The sequence below is a fragment of the Notolepis coatsorum genome (assembly GCF_963971535.1).
Source record: "Notolepis coatsorum genome assembly, chromosome: 6".
Classification (NCBI taxonomy): Eukaryota; Metazoa; Chordata; class Actinopteri; order Aulopiformes; family Paralepididae; genus Notolepis; species Notolepis coatsorum.
The window spans coordinates 135,282,869-135,298,493 of NC_140170.1; the positions used below are offsets into that span (position 1 = coordinate 135,282,869).

Genomic DNA, 15,625 nt, shown 5'->3' on the forward strand with positions numbered 1-15,625 from the left:
TTATGTACTTTAACTACTGGCCACACAGTACATGATATAGATATGATGAACACTTTCCCACCTGATGAAACCAAGTCCACACAAATGTATCCGTCGAATCTTTAATATATAGCAAAGGGTATATACAACGTTCACGTAATGACATTTATGATTTGAATGCACTTGTAAGGCAAATGAGTATTCGTAGGCAAATCAACATTGAATGTCCAATCTCTGGTTACGCAGGAAGCAAGTATACAACCTGGTTCTTTAGGGAACTATAGCGATGGTACTTAATGATTATAGCTGGATACACTAAAGGGGGTCCCGCTGGTTGTAAGTCAGTAGGGGGGGGGGGGGGGGGTTAGGAGAGCCGCTGGCGATATCCCATCTGGCCAACGATTTCTTGGGAGAATTCAGAGTGCTGAACACGGTGCCCACAGAACCTTGGTCCACAGGTGAATACAGTTGGGCCCTCTTGTAGACGGTAGCTGCCGGTCCACAACGAAGAGACGTGAGGCGACCTCACTCGGGTTAGAGCGCCGTCTCACCTGGACTCCTCTCGGGGGTAGTTCCAACACTTACCAGTGTTGGCTGTTATCCATGGCATAATCAAAGCACCCAAAGCAAGTAGATAATCCAAGCCGTGTAGGGCTCGCCGTCGTCCGGGTAAGGTAATCCAATGTGCAGGTCCACTCGTCCTTGCCCAGAACTCCTCGGATGAAAGCACCACACGTGGTCTGCCCAGCCTGGTTAAGACTCTAGATAACGCGAGGAAAACGATGGGGGTACTGCTCACTTTATAACTCTAACCGAACGATGCACCATACATAATAGACTATTATTAACTTAATAGAAATACGTCCCACTCGACGGTATAGTGCCAAACTATGACAATTCAACTATTAATCCACACGATGTCTCAATGCCATTCTGAGGCCAAGTTGACCATACTGCACCACACGTGTATCGTGGGTGAGGCTTAACGTCTTGCCACTAGGTTGGAGGGTAAAGAACTAAGGGCTAAAGGAAGTTCTACTTTTCTTGCGCCATATATATATGCGCTGTGAACAAATAGTACCATTCGTATTTCGGCAGACGTATTCCTACGCGGAACCGGGGCTAGTAACGACATGTTCGTCGGCACGATTGAACTTGAACCAAGGGGCTTGGCTGCTGGCGCCAAGTTCTTGTCCAATGAGAGAATGAAACTATTATGGGCTGTTAGTAGACCAAAGGGATATTCAGTGTATATGTACAAGGAATATACAAGGGATATCAAACGATATACAAATACTATTAAATATATCCATAAATAAATATATATATTCGGTTTAATCTGATCCTTCACAACACATACGCTATGCTGCCTTTAAAACGTCTCACTTAGTGCCCTCTCTAAATTGGTTGGCGCGGCTAAACCCTCAACCTGTCTGTTTGACCCTCTTCCAGCAACTCTCATCAAAAAACTCTTCCCAACTCTAGGCCCTGCCCTACTCAATATCTTCAACACCTCCTTGTCTACTGGCGTGGTGCCCCTGGCCTTTAAATCAGCCGTCATTAAACCACTACTTAAAAAACCGAACCTCGACCCTCTAATCTTAAAAAATTACAGACCCATCTCCAATCTTCCGTTCCTATCCAAATTATTAGAACGGATTGTCGCAACGCAATTTACTGACCATCTATCAAACAATAATCTTAATGAATCTTTTCAATCTGGCTTTAGAGCCTTACACTCCACCGAAACGGCGGTTACCAAAGTCACAAATTACTTACTTTTAGTTGGCTTGACGGAAAAGTAAAATGAGGAAACTGCCCCCCCCCCCCCCCCCCTTCATCAGTCTAAAGACTCTAAACGAATGGGGTGCAGTTACACAGGGAGAGACGATAGGGGGCGGTATCTTCCCAATTGAGCTCAGAGAGACTGCAACACTAGCGTGAGGCTCGATTGATGAAATATGAATTCAAATCGCCAATAAAAAAAAACACGACAAACACTATTTGTCGTTGGCGGCACTCAACTGGCGGCATGAACTAACGATTTATAGCGTCGTTGGCATCCAAAGTGTTAATGCAGATAAAACTGAGATGTTAATTGTTGGCCCCCCAAACCACAGAGGCCTGTTTCAGCACATCTCCCTCAACTTTGATACTTGTCATGTATCCCAGAGCTCCACCATAAAAAACCTCAGTCATTTTTTATTCATCCCTCATTTAATGCACATAATATAAAAAAATTCACAAATTGCCTTCTTCCATTTTCGTAATATCGCAAAAATTCGCCCCATTTTAACTCTGGCTGATGCTGAAACCCTAATTCATGCTTTTGTCTCATCACGTCTAGACTACTGTAATGCACTTTCTTCAGGCCTACCTAATTCAAGCATAAAAAATCTTCAACTCGTGCAAAATGCGGCTGCACGGATACTAACTAAAACTAGAACATTTGATCACATCACACCAGTTTTGTCCACCCTACACTGGCTTCCTATTCAAGCCCGATCTGACTTTAAAGTGCTACTCCTCACCTACAAAATTTTAAATGGGCTTGCACCGCTCCATCTATCCGATCTCATCTCTCGATACTCCCCCGCTCGTGCTCTGCGCTCACAAAATGCGGGGCTTCTATTGATTCCTAGGGTTAAAAAGAAATCCGCCAACCACAGAGCCTTTGTCTACCGCGCTCCCTACCTGTGGAACAAATTACCTGCCGTCGTCAGGGGCGCCTGCTCGGTCAAAGCTTTTAAATCCCTGCTTAAGACCCATCTTTTCTCTCTCTCCTTCAACCTACCCTGATCTCACCTGGTCGGGGACTGACCCTTAGATTAATCTGTCTAGTTTAGTTAGGATGTCTATTTGCTCCCTTTTCTGCAGACATAGGAGAACCTTTTAACCTCCGTCTCTGTCTCAACCGGTCCTATGGAACAGCTTCATAGTATACCGTCTTCTGTCTGGCCTGCAGTGCTGAACCCTGAGTGACTTCTCCTGCCCCCACGGGGCATACGGCCCTGAGCTATTGTCTTGTATCTCATCCTGTATCCATAGCTTGCAGTAGTTCTATCTATTACTCTATTGCTCCATCTCCGCCCACTACAAACATGGGAACTCTCTAACCCCCTCCTATTGCTAGGTTTGTGAGTTTTTTCCTTACCTTCGCGTGGGGTGGGAGTGTTGCATTTATTTAATTTTTTTGGACCTTATGGTGTTCTAGTTTTGTTCTTGACTTATTGTGATGTTTCTTCTTGACTTGTTTAAAGAAGAAGTGTACGGCCCATGGGGACATTAACGTGTGTTGTCGGGCCTTACAAATAAATTTGATTGGAGTAAAAATGTGTAGGATAATTTTTTTTAAATCCCCATCCCTAATTACAGCTAAAGCCATTTGGAAGAGCATCACCTGCTGGGAGGATAAGGAACTGCACGGCAAATCAATAGATTGACCAAAGATCCTCTTTAGGATGATCTTAATCAAGAAACTTCAGACAAAATGATTGTTTGGATAGATATTGTAGTGCTTTGGTTTCATTCGACCTGTTTTGAAACACTACTAGCTGTAAAACAGTAGGTTGTCAGATGATCTATTGAGCTTCCCACTGAAGAACCTCTTAATACAAGCATTTTTTTGTTTGTATTGAGGTCTACCAGATGATTCTCATTCACACTACTCCACTCATCGACTGTGTACTAGTACTGTAATATGATACAATTATAGACCAGTTTGAATAAAACTATCTTTATTGCCCATATGAAAAAAAGTGAAAAGAACAGTACATACCATTTGCCGTTGTCCTTTCAGGTCACTTCAGACCTAACTGTTTGTATGGTTGATCTCTTGGAAGGAAATAGCCCTATCTTTTTCTAAACGCCACATCTAAACGCCACATGGGGTATATTACTATAGATTTTATTGAGGTAAGTAATGTATTTAATCTTGAAAAGCATTTTCTTTTTCTAGCATATCCCCAATGTAGTGGTTCCCTCCTGGTCGCTGCAATGCTGTCGGAGGGTGCAGACGACCACATGACGCCTCCTCGAGTCACCAGCTGCTGCTTTTCTCCTGACCGATTGGAGTTTCACTGGAAGAGCGTAACTCGTGCGGATGTTCATGCCATCTCCCCCAGATCCCCTCCCAGCTGAACAGGCTGACCAGTAGGCGTCGCTGTTGTAGCGAACAGGACTCGTATCCCACCCGCAAACTCTTATTGTGTTCGTAGGGACGACTGCCCAAGCTGGAGGTACTGCTGCCGGGAATTGAACCCGGGTTTCTGTGAAGGTAGGCGAGTGCTTATTCCTTGACACTACCAAGACGCCCCACAGTTGAATTTTTAATACTCAACAGTTGCTCATGAATAAAGATTCTAAAAGAAACATTTCAAGAAGAAATTTCTCTCTATATATATTTATTTAATACAAAAGGAATTAAACAGGTGTCCAAGAACAAGCCTATTCCACTAAGTGACTGGAGAAGCATACTGAAGCCAAGCTCCAGGGTAGAAGTCACTTTCACAACCCTTTTCTATTGAACCAGGGTAAAGGGCACTACCACAAGTCCTTAAGAATGCGTAAGCGTCATTAAATATCAATCTGTTGTTTTTTTGTCAATGTACAGGGGAAACAAAAAGATTTGCAACATAGTCACAGTTTTATAAAAGAAAGGAATAAACCTACTAAAACTTGAAAAAGAACAAACAAATTAAAGCACTTTATTTTTGTATGGACACTTGACAAATTCAAGCTTTTTGATTCCTGTCCCGACATTCGTCCACTTCAAGCGTAGCCAGAGCAGAGTGTTCCTCAGTGCCCGAGGAGGCCAGTGCCTGCAGAGGAATGCACAGATAATTCCATCAATACATAACTATTGCCATATGATTCACAGGGTGGGCGTAAACATCATTGAATTTAAAATAGCCAGGCTCAGCTCATTATCACAGCTGAAGAAACCTATGATATCTGGCCTACAGTCAATATGATATCTGGTCTACAGTAAATGGATCAGCTGGGAAATTGATGGGACATGATCTCGTTTACGATTGGATTTTGTGGCAAGTTCCGTTTCCATGGTAACTTAAAATATTCCATTTCCACATTTGCGATTGGGATATGTAGATGCATCTTCTAAGCATGATCTCTATAAGTCATCTTCTATACAATGATTGACCTATCCCAAGCCCCACCCTCCTTTCTTGATCCTCCAATCACAACCGTTGCTTCCCTCATGGAAAGAGGGCAGGGTTTGAGGTAGGTCAATTGGTATAAGACCATATCTCATCTAAGACCTTCAGCAGGATATTAGTGAGTTATCTGGAAATTAACGCACACAATGTTGACAGTCAGAAAAACCTCCTTCATCGTTTGCTCTGGAACAAGTAAAGCCACCCAACAACATCATGATTCAAAACACATTAAAAAGAAAATGATATAGGTAGGATTTCCTCATTGATGCACCAAGGATTATAGCAATTCATAGTATTCTATTGCAGACATCTTTAATGGTCATTAAATGACAATGGCAAATGAGTGATGGCATTCTACAAATATTGGTTGGCAAGACACATCATAAAAATACTATGAAAAACAACCATGAACACGACCGTGATAATGAACAGTAAGCCTAATATGCTGCTTAATTTTTTCATTTGGAAGATATGTTGGATTTTTAGGAAACTCATTTCTGGCAGATGAACAAGCCAGTATAAGAAAAATTATAAAAGCAGGTGATATGTGTGATATCCACCAGAAGTAACATTTTTAGAAGCTCCCAATAGTTATAATGTGCTACTTGAAAACCCTACACAAAGCAGCAATATTGGTAATGCAGCCACATGTCAACTAACAAAAACAAATGACAGAAAGCATCCTCACCTTTAAATCCTTCTTCAGGCATTCCAACTGAGAAAGAACAAGTACATAACCAAATATGAGAAAATCATATCACCGTTAATGCAATTGCTTTTTTCAAGCTAAAATGTCAGACAGCTTGAAGCGACAATGTGTAATTTTTCTATGACTTAATGAAGTTCTGGGTCCTCATTTATCAATAATGCGTAGAAAGTGTTCTATTTTCGTTCCTAAGCACTTTTAGAATGTCTCTACGCACAGAAAAATCTGGATTTATCAAACGTACACAGGTCCTACGCACACCTGCAAGTACTCCGTGTTGATAAATACCACTTGTTCTACACGCCGCACTCATGCGATTTTAAGTATTTGCATACAGAACCGCCCCTAATTAACCATATATGGTAATGAAACACCCCCATGGAATGTGGACAAATGAGCTAAGGGAACTATGAGAAACTTCACTGAAAGAGCGAGATTGATCACGGAAGTCTAACCAACTAATTTTACGTATACAGCATTTTCCGTTGTGAACAATCTTATTTGGAAACATGAGACAGAATAATAGTATTTAGCTTTTCATTTTAAACAATATTTAATCGTATGATTATAGATATTTTTAGAGAATAAATGAATCCAATGAAGTTGTCAATTTCACAGACAACTCCGCTGAGGAGGAGGGAGCGTGCAGACTATCTTCGGTGTGCCGGGAGCCAAGGATGTTGACTGACCCAGTCCTACAGAACCAGCACATTGACAGAAATAAATGACAAGCTGACCCGACATTAACTCTTTGACGGCCACCAGCTTTCGCCATCTGCACTGTTTGGCGCCAGCGTTATTGACCATTTTTGCGATGTTTGCAGACCCATAGTTAGTTCTGTATTATAGCTATGGCGACAATAGTATGGCTAATTTTACAGGCATTGTTCATAGTTAGTCCTACACATTTGTTACACGCTAAACATCGCCCCATTTCCAAAAGAATCCAGTCTTTTTCCATAGATCACGAGATGACACATTATATGCAATAAGCCCAAATCGTTCTGGTTGATCGCCTGAAGCCCCAAATCAAAGGTATACCATGTACATATGCGTCTTCACAAAATCATCAAGGGGGGGGGGGGGGGGTAACTCAAAACTGTGATCGTTACCAAAAGCAAGTTTTACGTCCGGTAAACTACAACACTGATCGGTACAGAAGCATGTTTTACGTAAAAAAAAAATACCAGCAGGTTACCTAAGATAGACCTTACCTCAGTCAGAAAGTACTTCAAAATTTATAAATCCCAGTCGATCCCATGGCGATCGCAATTACTCGTGTATATTGGGCATGGCATTGGCTACCATACGGGAAATAATAGCTCTGAGGCACCAAATCTTCCACCGATTGCCATGTTGTGATCCACTCCTAGGCGGAAACAGCCGGAATGGATCACAAGACAAGTGATATCCCCAGTTCCCAGTTAAAAAGGTAGGCGATACTGCCACCTGGTTAGATTCGATCGTCATTGCAATTCCAACGTAGGCAGATGAATCAGAGACACCTAGAGGGCTCCGGCTGACCGTATAGAACGGGGATCAAAGGAAAATATCAAAGGATCAAAATGGCGCTCAACGGTTGGCGAGATAACCCGACTTTACTCAGGTATGGCGGCGGCGCTGAATGAGTTAAGCACTAATGACTGAAATGAACGAGTCGCTGAAGCACACTGCTATATCTGTGCAACCCAATGGAGAATACAAACTCGTAACCACTATTTTGCGCTTGCCATATACATATACTGCAAAATAAATGCCTTTTTTCGTTGAGGTTTTTTCAAGTTAGATTAAGACCTTGCAAGGGTAGACTTACTTAACACTTTCAGTGCCAACGACGGGAAACTCGTTAGTTCATGCCAACCGTTGAGTGCCAACAATAGTTATTTTTTTTTATTAGCGATTTCCATTCATATTTCATCAATATAGCCTCACGTTACCAGTGGGGATCTGTCTGAGCTCGAACAGGGAAAATACCGCCCCCTATCGTCTCTCCGGATGGTACTGCACCCCATTGGATTGGATTGAATGAAACACATGGGGGAAAAAAAATAGTCCGGATTCCACATTTTACTTGTCAGGCAAGTAACCGGAGACGATCCCAGTCATTGCCCACCATCAGAACAGCGTGGAATATGTCTTTCGACCACCCAGCGTTGGATCAATAAACGCGATTGATATTTGGAATGGCGATCAGGAATTGGAATAATCTTAATCTTTTTGGAGAACATCTGATCTGAGGTAAGGAATCTATTTTACCAGTATTGGGATAATCAGAGCTGTTTTCACCTATATATCAACGTGTCCCCTATACGTGTATGTGGCTGTGAGTGTGTGTAGCTGATCAGGAAATAAGATAATGGATTTTTCAGCCCGCTTCTATAGCGTGCATAAGTACACATATACTATCGATAATCTAGCGTTTATTTGAAAACTATTCATAAATAGGCCGAAAAATTACAACGTGTTTTGTGTATTACAGTAAAGCGCGATTCCTGCAGAATCTTTTTTTTTTCTGAAAGTTTCAAAAAACGAGCATTTTTCAAAATGGTATAAAACGGAAATGAACAGATTAAAAAACAATCTGTTTCGACAATGTTGACTGAAAACAAGTCATTGATAAGCGACGGTCATATTAGACAGCCATAATTTAAGATATCGTTTATGCATTCACAAATGTGAGTGCTCCGTCATTGAATAGAGCGGTGGCACGCAACAGGGTATATAGGACTGGCACGGAAAGTGTTAATACTGCTGTATGATCCTCTTGACTTTATTGCTGCAATTTCAGCAGGCCAACTGCTGAATTGCTGCAACTACAATGCCTATTGTGCGCGCGTGAGCCTGTTATAATTACGCTCCTGTTGGGTCGTTGGTTTGTCAGAGTCATTATGGCTTCAGTGGATAACCCCGATCTGCATTTAAGTGATATTTTAATTACAGATACCCCAGTAATAACATTACAATTGAATTAAATACAATTAGGCCGGAATGAGTCGTGTTCCTCCAACACTGCGTTTTGTTCCACACTCCAATTTGGGTCCCGAATTGCGGTACAAATCAAAGAGAATTTGTCTCGGGTAGCGGACTCTACTTAATATTATGTTCTCTCCGCAAATAGACTGCCCTATCTCTGAAAAGTGTGCACCCCGTGAGAAGTATTCCTATAACGCTATAAACCATGTTGCATTCGTTCGGTAAGACCTATTCCAAATGCTATTTATAGGGTTTGACAATTACACTAATGTCGCTATTTTACAATTAACTAATTAATTACAGGTCATGCCGAAGACTTCGGTGTTGAAACTAATGCATGAAAGCTCATTTCCGTCTTGCAGTTTTCCTATTCTACCACTTGGTGACAGGTACGCAGTACGCACGGTCTGAGCTGTGCGTATATATATATATATATATACGCACAATCTCAAGCACACGTTCATGTTGATAAATCCCACTTTGCTTAGAAATTATCGTATGCACAGAACGTGGGGTAAAAATAAATAAACAAGAAACCAAGAACTAGCTCTGCAGAAAATCTACCATGCAAGAAAGAGAAAGTACACAGATGCAACATTGCACAGACGCTCATGACAGTACCGCTCACGGCCAGCTGGTGCCACAATTACATTATCGCTTTAAAGGGATCGTCCACATGTTAAGAAACCTAGTGCTAACATTTTCTGCTTAAATATCTTTAAAAATGTTTTATAAAAATGTTGAGTTGACTGAACGGAGCCAAGTTTGTGGCTTGTCATTGGCTGCCAAAACGAGATTTTCGTTTTTCAAAGCCAACCGTTTTTATTTAAAAGAATTTATTAGTATTCTAAACAGTCAAGCGGACCTTGGTGTGTGTTCCTGGTACCTCTGAGTAAATTAGAATTGAAATGACGATCAAATCCCGATAGGTGGCAGTATCGCCTATCTTTTGAACTGGGCTAGTTTAGTGTGGGAGAGCGGAGTTGAGAGCACTCGAGAGGGAGCAGCAGTGAGTAGAGAAGTACCAATGGCGATCACGAAATTTGAGATTATTATGAAGAGGACAAAACGATCACACTTATGGATGATAACGTGCGTTTTCACCAGACTACATTGGACTCAGGACTTCTGGTAAATCATAAAAATACTATAGTCAAACCGGCCGAGGAGGTAACGTATTCTGTTCAACACTCCGTGGTATAGTCTGCGCCGGGAAATGCACTCCAGAGACTTGAAAATTTTACAGGCAATGGCGACCGCAAACTATTGGAGATTAGTATGAAGAGGACAAAACGATCACACTTATGGATGATAAGGTGTGTTTTCACCAGACTATGTTGGATGTAACGTTACCTGGATGTAACGTTACCCTAGCGCTGCTAACGGGCCAACTAATGTTATATTTATTGATCCTATTCTGACCCAAGACACTTGAAGCAAGAGTGGACAGGGTTTTGGTGGACCTGCTGACAAAGGTAACGTTTATTTTACCGACCGCCATCATACGACATGCCTTTGTAATGATCCCAGCGTCGAAAAACGACCCCCCCCCCCCCCCCCCCCCGGTGGCTTTATGAATAGAAAATAGAAACATTCTATATATACATTTACATTTTACATTTAGTCATTTAGCTGACGCTTTTATCCAAAGCGACTTACAAGTTCTGTACGACAAGACAGCAAGAAGGGTACAACTCTATCAGCTGAGTAACAATGTTCATCAAAGTGTTGCGTGTTACAGTGTAGGTTAGTTTATTAGGACAAGTGCATGACAGTAAGGTTAGTCAGGGTTAGATTTTTTTTTCTTTTTAATCATTTCAGATAATGGTTGAAGAAGTGAGTCTTTAGTCGACGGCGAAAGATTGGACGGGATTCGGCTGTCCTAACTGGGATGGGTAGTTCATTCCACCATTGTGGGGCAAGGACTGAGAATAGGCGGCTTCTCTTTGATGACCCTCCGGGAGCTTGGATAGGAGTAGGTCTGAGGCGGCCAGAAGATGCAGAGCGTAGGGGTCTTGAGGGTGTGTAGTTAGAGACCATTGACCGGAGGTAGGCGGGAGCGGTTCCCTTTGCCGCACGGTATGCTAGGTCGAGGGCCTTGAAGCGGATACGTGCAGCAATGGGGAGCCAGTGCAGGTCCCTAAGAAGTGGGGTGACATGGGCTGACTTCGGTAGGTTTGAGATCAGGCGGGCCGCTGCGTTTTGAATGAGTTGAAGAGGCTTGGTGGCAGTGGCCGGGAGGCCAGCTAGCAGTGCGTTGCAGTAGTCGAGGCGGGAGATGACTGTTGATTGGACGAGGAGTTGGGTGGCTTCTTTTGTCAGGAAGGGGCGTATCCTTCTGACGTTGCTCAGGAGCTATCTGCAGGTTCTGGTTGTCGCTGCGATGTGAGCAGAGAAGTTCAACTGGTCGTCGAGGACAACACCAAGGTTCTTGGCGGTTGGGGACGCGGTCACAGCTGCATTCTCGACTGTGATGGAGAGGTCGGTCAGGGGGGAGGATTTGGCCGGCAGGTGGAGCAATTCTGTTTTGCTTAGGTTCAGTTTGAGGTGGTTGGTCGTCATCCAGGCGGTTGTGGTATATCCTTTGACCTGGAAATATAGGTTTCAGGCGAGCAACCCGCACGAAAATGCGCATGCTGCACAACACACGTCATATATCGCGTTCCAGAAAACGAGACTGGATTATTTTTAAACAGGACGATTTTTAGCATGGGATAGTGCACAAACGAAGGCATGTAGAAATAAATGTTTTTTTCCCTGTTGGATTATAAATAGTGCCTGTCAAATTAGCCTATTATTGACTCCATAGCTATAATATAGAATATACGATGGGTCTGCAAACATCGTGAAAATGGTAATAAAAAATAAAGCTGGCACCAGGGAGTAAAGATGGAAAAACATGTCCCTTTCAACTAAAGTAAAGTAGCTCTTACCCTGATAGACATCATCCATTGCTGCATAATCTGCTATGGGTTCATCTGCCTGCATGAATAGAATAAAGAGAATTTAGCATCAAAGCAAAGTTGCTAGTTTCATTAGCATGTCTGTTCTTGGTCATGAGGTCAATCTGATGGAGTCGACATTAATAATTAAGAAAAGAGATAAAAACATTTTATCTACTTTTTCATGATTTATCTCCCCATCCCAATTTACCTCTTGTGCCAATTCTCCCTCCCCTGTCCTAATTGTTGCTCGCATATGCCCCCCACTGGCCGGTTGTAGGGAGGATAGAAGCCTTGCATCACATGTCCCCTCCGAGGCAGCCTGTCACATCTTTTCACCTGCCTGCGCGGACTCTCATTTGGCGAGGAGTAACGTGTAGGAGGCTCACACTGCCCCGCCATTTTCCTGACTTTTGCTGTGCAGGTGCCCCAACCGACCTGTAGGAGTCACTGTTCACAACGACCAGACTACCACCCTTCGACTTCCCACCCGCTAACTCTGCAGAATTGAGTTAGTATGACGGCCGGTCCAAGCCGGAGGCAACGCCGACAGCCGGATTCGAACCAGGTGTCTCTTGCGTTGGTGACGAGCGCAATGTCCGCTGCGCCACCTAGCCGCCTTAGTGTGTATACATTTAAAGATGTTTCATAAAGATGGAATCTAGGCTTGAGTGTACCTTGAGGCAGATGATGCTTTCAGGGATGACCCCCAGGCTGCCGAGTGTGGCCGAGTCATCTGTTAGACACCGTCCATCAATAGAGAGGTTCTGATCAAACGGAGCCACGGAGAAGGCATGCATGATCTACCGTGGGGTTAAGAACACGAGAGGTGAAGCCTGTGATCACAGTACATAGTCTACTACACCATTACCTATTTTCTACAGAGTATCAGGACAACATCGCTCATTACCGAGGATCAGAGGATAGAGTTGACCAACTTCTTCTGTGTCATTGTACCACGTTTTCTTTTACATTGCGATACACAATTGACCTATCTCAAACCCGCTCTTTTCTTGATCCTCAAGTTTGTCAGAGGGAAGGAACAGTTGTGATTGGAGGATCAAGAAAAGAGGGTGCGGCTTGAGATATGTCAATTGCAGGCTATACACAAAGTTGTCAGAATGACTCATATATTAAAGTAATATCTCACAAAATGATTTCTGAAATATTTGAGAAAGTTAATTGAATATTCTTTTTATGTCAGCAGCCATGTGGTCGGTGTTTCCCTCACCTGTATTTTGAGCTCCTTCAGTGTCTGATTGGCTGAGACGATGAGTGCTTTCTCTCCTCTGAGCTTCCTGTGCCGCGTGCTCCTCCTGGTGCCACCTGGTTTCATCACATTGGCCATGGGGGCGGGGCCTGCCACAGCCTCATCACTCAGCTTTAGTCGCTTTGCCCCATCTTCTGACTGGAGGAGAGGAAGTCATGTGACCAGGAAGCAATGGCAATAGAATTGCAAGTTAATACTGTAGAAATATTTACACCCAAAGCATGCGCTTGTTAACATAAACAAAGTAATTTCCCATTACACCAAAATAAAATGACTGCTGTCAGTCAGTCAGTCAGGCCATGAGCTGACATTTTTGTGAACTGGCTACAGTGACTTGTAGCTTCAGAATTTCAATACAAATGTTAAAAATAGAAAAAGATTGACTGAACACAGGTTGAATACCAGCCAAAGTGGCTTGTAGAATTGACAGACTTAACACAATGGCGCCCGAGCACGGATATATACGTGTTTCGATTCCACCCGTTGTGGACAGAAGCACGGACATGTCCATGGGAAGGTTGTTTTGGCTTTATTCCATTTTAATAACCTATTCAAGGTTGCCGAGCGGCACTGCAGATGTACCCTACTCTTTGAATTTGAGAGTGCAATACCGGCCAGATCCTCTTAGGGGCGCTATCGCGATAATGCAGTGTGCCCTGTGGCTGAACGGAGCATTATTTTTTTTGACTTTCAATAGAGTTTTCAGTTAGCTGGATTCTGGATGTGCAGCATGTAGCTTCGATTACGTTTTGGATTGCGGATTTCACTATGCAATAAGGGGATTTATCATCAGCCAATGGACATATCGATCTACCAGATGGCGATCGATAACGGGGAAATGCTCGGGGGGATCCAACCGGCTCATGGTAAGATCTTTTTCACGTAAATTACAGCCCGATCGAGCCTTGTTATGATACGATACGATCGGCCTATGTGGCTACTTAAGACGAACACGGTTATTGGTAATCAATAATAACAACGTCCCCCGTCCCCCTTTCAAGTTTCAAGTTTCAAGTTTCTTTAATAGTTGTCATACAGAAGTACAGAATACTTTTGTACAAAATGCTTCTTACTGTTGCGCTCCAGAGACTGTGCATGACAAGATAAGTATGAAATAAAAACATAGTAAAAATTAGAAGAAAAAAAAAAGAGGTCACAGTGTTCAGTTTAGACATATGTACAATGTTCGTAGACGTAGTTACCATACAATATACAATACTGTGCAGTGTACTAATATACAATACTATATAGTGCAAGGCATAAATGGACAAGGTGCAGTTTAGGTACAATTCACAGTAGGTGTACGAGTTGTAGTGCAAATCCTTTATCAATAAATATAAAGTGTAAGTGTGTTTGTGTGATCTAAAGTGTGGAGAGTGGGTGCTGCAGTGTGTTGTTTGTTTGAGTGAGTGTGTGTGTGCGTGTGGGTGTGTGTGCTGTGTGCATTTGATGGTTGTTGCATAGTGATTATTGTTCGTTTAGCGATTATTGTTCGTTTAGCAGCCTGATGGCCTGGGGATAGAAGCTCCTTCTGAGTCTTTCTGTGCTCGCCATAAGACTCCGGTATCGCTTGCCTGACGGCAGTAGTTCAAAGAGGCAGTTGTTCGGGTGGCTCGAGTCCTTAATAATTCTCTTAGCCTTCCCCTTGCACCGCTTGTTGTAAATGTTCTGGAGGGTGGGAAGCCCCCCTCTAATTGTGCGTTCGGCTGAACGTGTCACTCTTTGTAGTCTGCTACGGTCTTGTGCAGTGCTATTCCCAAACCAGGAGGTGATGTTGCCGGTCAGGATGCTCTCTATTGTACATGAGTAGAAGTTCCTAAGGATCTTCTGACTGACTTGGAACTTCCTTAGGCGCCTGAGGAAGTAGAGGCGTTGTCGTGCCTTCTTCACAACACTGTCAATGTGTGTGGTCCATGTCAAGTCCTCGGATATGTGGGCTCCGAGGTACTTGAAACTGTTCACTCTCTCAACTGGTGCCCCGTCGATGCTGAGGGGGCTGTAGTCCTTGACCCCCGACCTCCTGAAGTCCACAATCATCTCTTTTGTTTTGCTGACGTTCAGGGAGAGGCAGTTCTCCTGACACCACTGTGACAGGTTCTCTACCTCTTCCAGGTAGGCCCTTTCGTCGTTGGCAGAGATCAGGCCCACCACTACTGTGTCATCAGCAAATTTGATGATGGTGTTGTTGTTCCGCTGTGCTACGCAGTCATGTGTGTACAGGGAGTAGAGGAGGGGGCTCAGAACACAGCCCTGGGGGGCCCCTATGTTGAGCGTGATGGATGAGGAGGTGCAGTTGCCGGCTCTTACCACCTGGGGTCTGCCCGTCAGGAAGTCCAGGACCCACTGGCACAGGTCATAGTTCAAGCCCAGGTCCCTGAGCTTGGCTATGAGTTTGGAGGGGACTATGGTATTGAATGCTGAGCTGTAGTCGATGAACAGCATTCTCACATAGTTCCCCTTCCTCTTGTCCAGATGTGATGCTGCTGTGTGCAGCACATGGGCTATGGCGTCCTCCGTGGACCTGTTGGGGCGATATGCAAATTGCAGAGGGTCCAGGTTGATGGGGAGGGAGGAACAG

General features: G+C 43.5%; 1 protein-coding gene across 1 annotated transcript in view; it reads right to left on the bottom strand.

Moving 5' to 3' along the window:
* Positions 1-3,835: 3,835 nt before the first annotated feature.
* usp48 (ubiquitin specific peptidase 48) overlaps positions 3,836-15,625 on the bottom strand; it is an 88,483-nt gene continuing 76,693 nt past the window's right edge. Inside the window, exons 23-27 of the mRNA XM_084317566.1 lie at positions 13,009-13,185; positions 12,455-12,580; positions 11,769-11,817; positions 5,845-5,871; positions 3,836-4,799 (exon numbers count right to left, since the gene is read on the bottom strand). Of these exons, the coding sequence (XP_084173692.1) occupies positions 4,777-4,799; positions 5,845-5,871; positions 11,769-11,817; positions 12,455-12,580; positions 13,009-13,185 (402 nt within the window). The 3' untranslated portion in view covers positions 3,836-4,776. The remainder of the gene's footprint in view (positions 4,800-5,844; positions 5,872-11,768; positions 11,818-12,454; positions 12,581-13,008; positions 13,186-15,625) is intronic.